Source organism: Zea mays, chromosome 9 (assembly GCF_902167145.1).
Source record: "Zea mays cultivar B73 chromosome 9, Zm-B73-REFERENCE-NAM-5.0, whole genome shotgun sequence".
NCBI classification, from domain to species: Eukaryota; Viridiplantae; Streptophyta; class Magnoliopsida; order Poales; family Poaceae; genus Zea; species Zea mays.
Window position 1 is genome coordinate 22,046,468 of NC_050104.1, and position 9,333 is coordinate 22,055,800.

Genomic DNA, 9,333 nt, shown 5'->3' on the forward strand with positions numbered 1-9,333 from the left:
TCCGTCCCTCTCGACCCCAGTAATGATGCCTCCAAGCAGATCCGGATCGGCTCCGAGCTCGACCCCAAATAGGAAGCAATGCTCGTCGACTTTCTTCGCGCGAACGTCGAAGTCTTTGCGTGGAGTCCCTCGGACATGCCTGGCATACTGAGGGATGTCGCCGAGCACTCGCTGGATATCCGAGCTGGAGCCTGACCCGTGAAGCAGCCTCTGCGCCGATTCGACGAAGAAAAGCGCAGAGCCATAGGCGAGGAGATCCACAAGCTGATGGCCGCAGGGTTCATCAAAGAGGTATTCCATCCCGAATGGCTTGCCAACCCTGTGCTTGTGAGAAAGAAAGGAGGGAAATGGCGGATGTGTGTAGACTACACTGGTCTAAACAAAGCATGTCCGAAGGTTCCCTACCCTCTGCCTCGCATCGATCAAATCGTGGATTCCACTGCTGGGTGCGAAACCCTGTCTTTCCTCGATGCCTACTCAGGGTATCATTAATCAGGATGAAGGAGTCCGACCAGCTCGTGACTTCTTTCATCACACCTTTTGGCATGTACTGCTACGTTGCTATGCCATTTGGTTTGAGGAATGCGGGTGCAACATACCAAAGGTGCATGAACCACGTGTTTGGCGAGAACATTGGTCGAACGGTCGAGGCTTACGTCGATGACATCATAGTCAAGACGAAGAAAGCATCCGACCTCCTCTCTGACCTTGAAACGACATTCCGGTGTCTCAAGGCGAAAGGCGTAAAACTCAATCCCGAGAAGTGTGTCTTCGGAGTCCCCCGAGGCATGCTTTTGGGGTTCATCGTCTCCGAGCGGGGCATCGAGGTCAACCCGGAGAAAATTGCGGCTATCACCAACATGGGCCCCATTAAAGACTTGAAAGGCGTACATAGGGTCATGGGATGCCTTGCGGCTCTGAGCCGCTTCATCTCGCGCCTCGGTGAAAGAGGCCTACCTCTATACCGCCTCTTAAGGAAGACCGAGTGCTTCACTTGGACCCCTGAGGCCGAGGAAGCCCTCGGGAACCTGAAGGCGCTCCTCACGAACGCGCCCGTCTTGGTGCCCCCCGCTACCGGAGAAGCCCTCTTGATCTACGTCGCCGCTACCACTTAGGTGGTCAGCGCCGCGATCGTGGTTGAGAGACAAGAAGAGGGGCATGCATGGCCCATCCAGAGGGCAGTCTACTTCATTAGTGAGGTACTGTCCGAGACCAAGATCCGCTACCCACAAATTCAGAAGCTGTTGTACGCGGTGATTCTGACGCGGCGGAAGTTGCGACACTACTTCGAGTCTCATCCGGTGACTGTGGTGTCATCCTTCCCCCTGGGGGAGATCATCCAGTGCCGAGAGGCCTCGGGTAGGATTGCAAAGTGGGCGGTGGAAATCATGGGCGAGACAATCTCGTTCGCCCCTCGGAAGGCCATCAAGTCCCAAGTCTTGGCGGACTTTGTGGTTGAATGGGTCGACACCCAGCTTCCAGCAGCTCCGATCCAACCGGAACTCTGGACCATGTTTTTCGATGGGTCGCTGATGAAAACAGGGGCAGGCGCGGGCCTGCTCTTCATCTCGCCCCTCGAGAAGCACCTCTGCTACGTGTTGCGCCTCCATTTCCTGGCGTCCAACAACGTGGCTGAGTACGAGGCTCTGGTCAACGGGCTGCGCATCGCCATCGAGCTAGGGGTCCGACGCCTCGACGCTCGTGGTGACTCGCAGCTTGTCATCGACCAAGTCATGAAGAACTCCCACTGCCGCGACCCGAAGATGGAAGCCTACTACGACGAGGTTCGGCGCCTTGAAGACAAGTTCTACGGGCTCGAGGTCAACCACGTCGCCCGACGATACAACGAGACTGCGGACGAGCTGGCTAAGATAGCCTCGGGGCGAACAACGGTTCCCCCGGACGTCTTCTCCTGAGACCTACATCAACCCTCGGTCAAGACCGATGACACGCCCGAGGCGCCCTCGGCTCAGCCCGAGGCGCCCTCGGCTCAGCCCGAGGCACCCTCGGCCCCCGAGGGTGAGGCACTGCGCGTCGAGGAAGAGCGGAATGGGGTTCCGCCTAATCGAGACTGGCAGACCCCGTACCTGCAATATCTCCACCGAGGAGAGCTGCCCCTCGACCGAGCCGAAGCTCGGCAACTGGCGCGGCGCGCCAAGTCGTTCGTCTTGCTGGGGGACGGGAAGGAGCTCTACCATTGCAGCCCCTCCGGCATCCTCCAGCGATGCATATCCATCGCCGAAGGCCAGGAGCTCTTACAAGAAATACACTCGGGGGCTTGCGGTCATCACGCAGCGCCTCGAGCCCTTGTTGGAAACTCTTTCCGACAAGGTTTCTACTGGCCGACCGCGGTGGCCGACGCCACTAGAATTGTCTGCACCTGCCAAGGGTGTCAATTCTACGCAAGGCAGACCCACCTGCCCGCTCAGACTCTGCAGACAATACCCATCACCTGGTCGTTTGCTGTGTGGGGTCTGGACCTCATCGGTCCCTTGCAGAAGGCACCCGGGGGCTACACGCACCTGCTGGTCGCCATCGACAAATTCTCCAAGTGGATCGAGGTCCGACCCCTAAACAGCATCAGGTCCGAACAGGCGGTGGCGTTCTTCGCCAACATCATCCATCGCTTTGGGGTCCCGAACTCCATCATCACCGACAACGACACCCAGTTCACCGGCAGAAAGTTCCTGGACTTCTGCGAGGATCACCACATCCGGGTGGACTGGGCCGCCGTGGCTCACCCCATGACGAATGGGCAGGTAGAACGTGCCAACGGCATGATTCTGCAAGGACTCAAGCCGAGGATCTACAACGACCTCAACAAGTTCGGCAGGCGATGGATGAAGGAACTCCCCTCGGTGGTCTGGAGTCTGAGGACAACGCCGAGTCGAGCCACGGGCTTCACACCGTTCTTTCTAGTCTATGGGGCCGAGGCCATCTTGCCCACAGACTTAGAATACGGTTCCCCGAGGACGAGGGCGTACGACGACTGAAGCAATCGAACCAACCGAGAAGACTCACTGGACCAGCTGGAAGAGGCTCGGGACATGGCCTTAATACACTCGGCGCGGTATCAGCAGTCCCTGCGATGCTACCACGTCCGAGGGGTTTGGTCCCGAGACCTCCAGGTGGGCGACTTGGTGCTTCGGCTGCGACAAGACGCCCGAGGGCGGCACAAGCTCACGCCTCCCTGGGAAGGGCCGTTCGTCATCGCCAAGGTTCTGAAGCCCGGGACATACAAGCTGGCCAACAATCAAGGCGAGGTCTACAGCAATGCTTGGAACATCCGACAGCTACGTCGCTTCTACCCTTAAGATGCTTTCAAGTCGTTCGTACACCTCGTTTACGTATGAAGTCTAACCATCAAAGAAGGGTCAGCCTTGCCTCAGCAAAGCCCGACCCTCCCTCGAGGGCTAGAAGGGGGGAACCCCCTCTGCGTCAAAAGTTTCCTCGGAAAAAGTCTTTCTGCCAGAACGGCTTTCGTGCTTTTTGACTACTTCGAAAGTGGGATCCTGAAAACGACGGAGTACATGTAAGCAGCCAAGGCCGACCGAGCCGAGGGACTCCTACGCCTCCGGGATACGGATACCTCACTCATCACCTTCTGCGATAAGTAACTCACGCTCGGATAAGCGATTCCGCTGACCGGACAAGTCTTAATGCTCGAAAACCTTTCTGCCGAAACGATTTTTCGGGTTTTCTCGGCTACATCGATAGCAGAATCCTACAGACGAGTAAGAGTACACGTAAGCGGTAAGGCCGACCGAGCCGAGGGACTCCTACGCCTCCGGGATACGTATACCTCACTCATCACCTTCCGTGAAAAGTAACTCTCGCTCGGACAAACAATTATGTTACCGACAAATAAGTCCAGATACTCGAAACAAGAGGAAAAGAAACACAACTTTACAACAAAACGACAGTATGTTTGGGCCTCGGCGGCCGCCAAAAAACATATGCACGCTACAAGATGAACCGATCCTGCAGGATCAGACGTCGATGGAGGGAGAGCAGCGACACCCTCGGCGTCAACTCCACCTTCGGCGAAGTCCGACCGAGCCTCAGACGGCAACACGGTCGGAGGATCTCCGCTTCGAAGGACGACGTCAGCACCACGCCCGGGCCATCGCCGCCAGGGTCTCCTCTAGGAATCTGGCCCGAGCAGACGGCTCGGCCGGCCGCCCCGAAGCCTCAGCCAGCTGTCCCCCGAGGACATCAGCCCGGCTCATGGCCTTGGCAACTCGACTCCGGCGCTGGTCCCGCCAGTGGACGGCCCGGCCAGGCTCTGGCCGACGAAGTCTTCTTTTTGAGCCAACTCTGCCTTTGTCCACACTGACACCGCTGCCTCCGGCTCCGGCTCATCGAAGAGCGGCCGAGGGTTCCTTTAACTAAGCAAGAGAAGCCTCGGGCGGCAAGGCCGACCGAGCCGAGGGACTCCTACGCCTCCGGGATACGGATACCTCACTCGTCACCTTCGTATGAGGCAAACTCACACTTGGTTAAGCGGTTCAGTTAGCCGACAGGCGAGTCCTAGTGCTCGAAATGAGGAAAAACACGGCTTCATGCCAAAAATACATACATGTTCAGGCCCCGACGGCCATAATGAACAGACACCGGCACTCAAGGTGCCATTACAAGCGGAACTCCGGTTCCACCTCCGCAGGTACGAACAACCCCCCACGTTGGAGGGCCTGCGGAGCAACAGAACGCCGACAAAACTCTAGGTGGCTCGCCGACGCCCGCTCCGGCAGCAGCGACAACGACTTCCGCCCCGGGCGGCCAAACAGCAGCAGCGATGACCTCAGGGCAGACGCTGCTGCGACAAGGCCCTCGCTCGCATCCCCGCCCAAGGGGCGAGGACATGCAGGAGGCCGTGGAGTTGGAGGTCAGTCCGCGGGTGGCGCCGACTATCTCGTCGGCAAAGAAACCTCTTCCGACTGCCTCGGTGGGAGGTGGCACCGGAAGCAGCGCCGAAGCCGCTCAGGCCGGAGAGCCGGACACGCGGCAGCTGCCAGCGCCACGAACGGCGAACGCCCTTCCCCCCGATCACTGAGGGAAGGAGCGGGCCGCTGCCCGCGCGGAGACCGGCCCCAACTCGACGCACTCCTCTCCTCAGCACTGATGATGAACATCCTTGAAGCTGAGGGAGGGGCAGAGGCCACAGCCCGGCTTGCTTCTCCCCACCCTGGAACTGGTGGTCACCGTCTTGGGTGACCACCGGCGAGGGGAAGCAGCCGGGCTGCCTGATGAAAATCCTTGAAGCCGAACGATGGCTGAAAGGTTCCAACTTCCGCGAAGTTGCGTTCCTCCAACGACGACAAGGCGGAAGAACTGCAGGCGCTCCCCATCCGGGGGCTCGGAAGGTGGAAGGACGCGATGCATGAAGGGAGTGCGAGGACATGGTTGCCTTCCAAGGGGGTCACCCTCCTTTTAAAGGCAACTCTCCCCACTTGCGTCCTCAGCCGTCGCGGACCGAGTCTTCTCCAACACGCTCCAAGGTCCTCCCCCTACGACACGGGGGCTGGGCCCCACGCGTCATGCAAGTTGGCCCAAGGCGAAAGAAGCCAAACCGCCGTGCGCGGTGCGCGTAACTGCCCAGCGGTTACAAGCGCTTCTCCACTTTCGCCCAGACCAGCGGGTGAAAGGGCGGACCGCCATGCAGGCGGCATGCAACCGCACCAAGGGGGCGCACCCTTTCGACTTCGACGCATCCAGCATGGAGGCCCAGGCCCACACGTCATGTAACCGGTGCGCCGGTTACTACGTGCGAGAAACTGCACCGCCACTCGCGCTAGTACCGCGCCTTCTCGACTGCAGAACCGGTGCTGCGACTCGAGGCGACCCTGCGCATGACCCGACAGTGCCAACCGAGCACATCGGTCACGGGTCAGTCAGCCGCGGGAGAAGGCGTGACGGTCGATACGACCAGAAATGGGCCGGCAGTAATGGCGGTGGCAGGCGGGCAGAAGCAGCAATCAAGTCGTCAGCAAGCTCACGCCCCCTCCTAGGACAGCGAGAGAACCCTCTCCCACGGCGTGAAGACGACGCGCCCGTGTTCTGTAACACCCCTGGTGTTACGTAAACTAAAACTCTGACATGTCATCATAAGCATCTGCATTAATGTGCTTGTTACACCTAGAATGCATTTACTAGGTTAAAACTTTACAAAAAGTGTGATGTTGTGTGTTGAGTAGTGGACTTAGTTAAGGACCTGGTTTAAGCAAAATGAGGGAAGATCATCTCTTGAGCAAGTAACAAATTGGCTTGGAGTCTTAAATGTTAAAGGTAAGTCTTAGAGCCTAGAGTAGCCTTGTTTTGGAATGATGGTCAAGTGGAAGAAGCGCTTAAGAAGCTGGAATAACTCCAAACCTTAACTTGAGCTTTGCTTGGAATAGATGGTTAAGTAAAGGAAATTCTAAACCAGGACATTTTGGATATGAGCTATGTGTATCAAAGATTGGATCTTGAGCTAGAGAGTAACTTTGCTCTAGGTGGAGGGATCAAAGGGATGAATCCCTGGAAGAAGCTGAAACACAGATGAAACTCATTTGAAAGCCTAAACTAACCCCAAATGGGGAATTCAAAATCTAGAAGGATTTAGCTAAAAGTCTATATACCAAAATGGTAGAGCTTGGAAAAGTGAATAAGTTTCTTATTTGGAGAATTCCAAGTTGTGTGGAGAGATTTGGAGTAATTTGCAGAAATTCAGTTTTGGGTTCAGTTTGAATTGGGCTGAAAACAGTTTCATATAGCTATTTTTGGACCCTTATAACTTTTGATCTATGGACTTTTGGTAAAAAGTTGCTATAACAAACTTGTAAAGTGACTGTTGGAGAACAATCCTTATTAAGTGTACCAGCCCTAAAACTATATGCAACTAGTTGAAAAAGTGGTCCAAATTAAAGCTGTCAGATTTCAGACTTAGTGTAAATGCAAATCCTGAATTTCAGTGTTTTGGTGTAACTTTGGAGCTCTCTATTGCTCTATCCATAGGGTTATAGGTTATGATAATTATAACACAATTATAGATCTAAATGAGGAGTATAAGTTTGATTAAGACACTTAGCCCTAAAGTTATTTGGAACCTAGAGAAAAGCTGGTCTAAAGTAGAGCTGTCTGAAAGTGTGGATTTCAGACTAATTAATTTCAGTCTGAATTTCAGTAATTTAGGCAAACTTTGGACCTCTGTAGTTTGGAATCTATGAGGGTTTAGATATGGGTCACTATGTCAAAGTTGTAGATGAACTATAGGAGTATAAACTTTATTAAGCAACTTGCCCCTAAAACCATATGTTACTAGGAGTAAAGGTGGTTCAAAGTGGGGTGAGCTGAATTCTGAATTTTCAGATTTAGAATAGTGCCTAAGTCTGAATTTCAGTGATTGTGACAAACTTGGGAGCTTCCTTGTGTCTAATCCATAAGGTTTTGAACTGTGGTGTATATAGTGGAGTTGAAGACCATATGATGTTGAACAAGTTTATTCAAGTGAGTTTGACCTGATCGTACACAGAAATTGGAGAAAAGAGAATTGCAAAACTCCCTGTCAGGTTTAAGGTGTGCTGTTTCAAATAACTGAAACCGAAAATTCAGTACATAGTGCCAAATTCGGAGCTCTGTTGTGGTCAATCTATATGGTGTTGGACTAAAGGTTCTATGGTAAATATAGAGACCAAATAAAGGGAACGAATTCCTTGAGAAGAGTTGGATTTGCTGCTATGTAAAAAATGGGTAAAATGTCTCAAAACTTCCACTGACAGGTATATAGTTTCAGTCAAGCTGAAACTGAAACTTTAAGTGTTTTCAACCTATTTTTGAAGCACTATAACTCTTGATCCATAAATCTTTGACCTAAGGCTGCTGCACAAAACATGTAAAGGTATGTTTGGTGAACAAGTTCCTCTAGAAAAGGTTGGCTTGGTACTGCATAAAAAGTGGAGTAATAGTTTCTTAAAATAGGTGCTGTCAAACTTCTGAATTTTTAGATTTTGAATAGTGTCTGAATTCTAAGTCAGTGTTGGGAGTGCTGTTTGGGGAGCTTGTTCTGCTTAATAAATAAGGTTTTGGACTGAAGTTTTTGTAGAAAGTTTGAAGACCATATGTTAGTGAATAAGTGTCTTTAAGTGTGTTGGGCGTGATCCCGCACCAAAAGTGAAGTAATGGCTGTTCAAAGTTGGACTTTCAGTCTACGGAAACTGAAGATTATTCAGTTAACTCTAGCTTTGGTCCAGTGTGATTTTCCAAATTTTTGGAGCTATTTTGTGACTGATCCATGAGGTATAAAGCTATAATCCTTATGACTAGTTGGTAGAGGGTTGTTTGGTGGACAGATTCCCTTATGTGTGCTCCCACTGTTGTTATGGAAAACTGAGAGATCAAAGGGAAGGAAGTAGAGTATGCAGTCAAGTAGTACCAGTTCAGTGCTGCTCCAGAAATATCCGAGAAAATATCTGTATCCACTATCTGCTCGAGGGACTTCCGGAGTTTGGCATCTAAGGAGATATGTTACTGAAGGGGGGGTACTTGGCACCCATGCACACACAAAGAAGTGATGAGGAGGTGGAAAACTTATCCAAATGCTGGCTAGGTTGTCTGCTGCTATATTGCTGCTGTCCATGTGCGGTTGGACACAACTACTATCTCCCTGTGTCATGCCTTGCGTGGAAGACATGCAGTGGATAAGTGGAACATATTACCCCTTGTTTTTCCCCTTCTAGGTTCCAGTCTTACCACAGAAAGGAGTACAAATAGAGCCCTGCTGTGCTCCTGTTATTCACCTAGCAGGATCATCATGCCTGACCATTCCTCCATGCCTTGATCAAGCCTTCGGCTTTTCCCCATCTCATGTGTTCCCTTGCCAAATCCTGAACCGAAGCTGCCCCTCGAAGTGGTGACCACACCCAGCCGAGTGCTCACCCTCACCATGGCCAGGATTCTTCGAAGGTTGTCTCGGCCGTGTGGTGCCCGTTCCCTACTCCTCGCAGAATTCCCAGAAGAAGATGAAATTCAAGAAGTAGTTTCTGAAGAGGAGTCTGCTAAAGTGCCTGCTCATCAAGTGGATGAAGCTATCTAACTAAAGGTTGGGTAGAAGGATCTAGAACCTCTTCACTACAACAAAGGCAAGCCCTGGTGCATGCAACCCCTTCCTTATGTTTTTAAATAATTTTTGCACCATTTAAGTCTAGTGAAATGTGCATTAGGTTTATAGGAGTTGCTTGGAACCCTTTGATGCATTCCCTTCCTTGATATCCATACCTTTATAGATACTTCTTATGAAGTATCAAAATATGATTTACAAAAATGCTTATCCCTGCTTAGATCTTGTGGATAGAGGTT

At 52.4% G+C, this 9,333-nt stretch overlaps 1 protein-coding gene across 1 annotated transcript; it reads left to right on the forward strand.

Moving 5' to 3' along the window:
- Positions 1-8,598: 8,598 nt before the first annotated feature.
- Positions 8,599-9,092, forward strand: LOC109943310 (uncharacterized). The gene has a single exon (XM_020546260.2). It carries the CDS (start codon positions 8,921-8,923, stop codon positions 9,068-9,070), a length of 150 nt encoding a protein of 49 aa, XP_020401849.1. The 5' UTR covers positions 8,599-8,920; the 3' UTR covers positions 9,071-9,092.
- Positions 9,093-9,333: the final 241 nt, after the last annotated feature.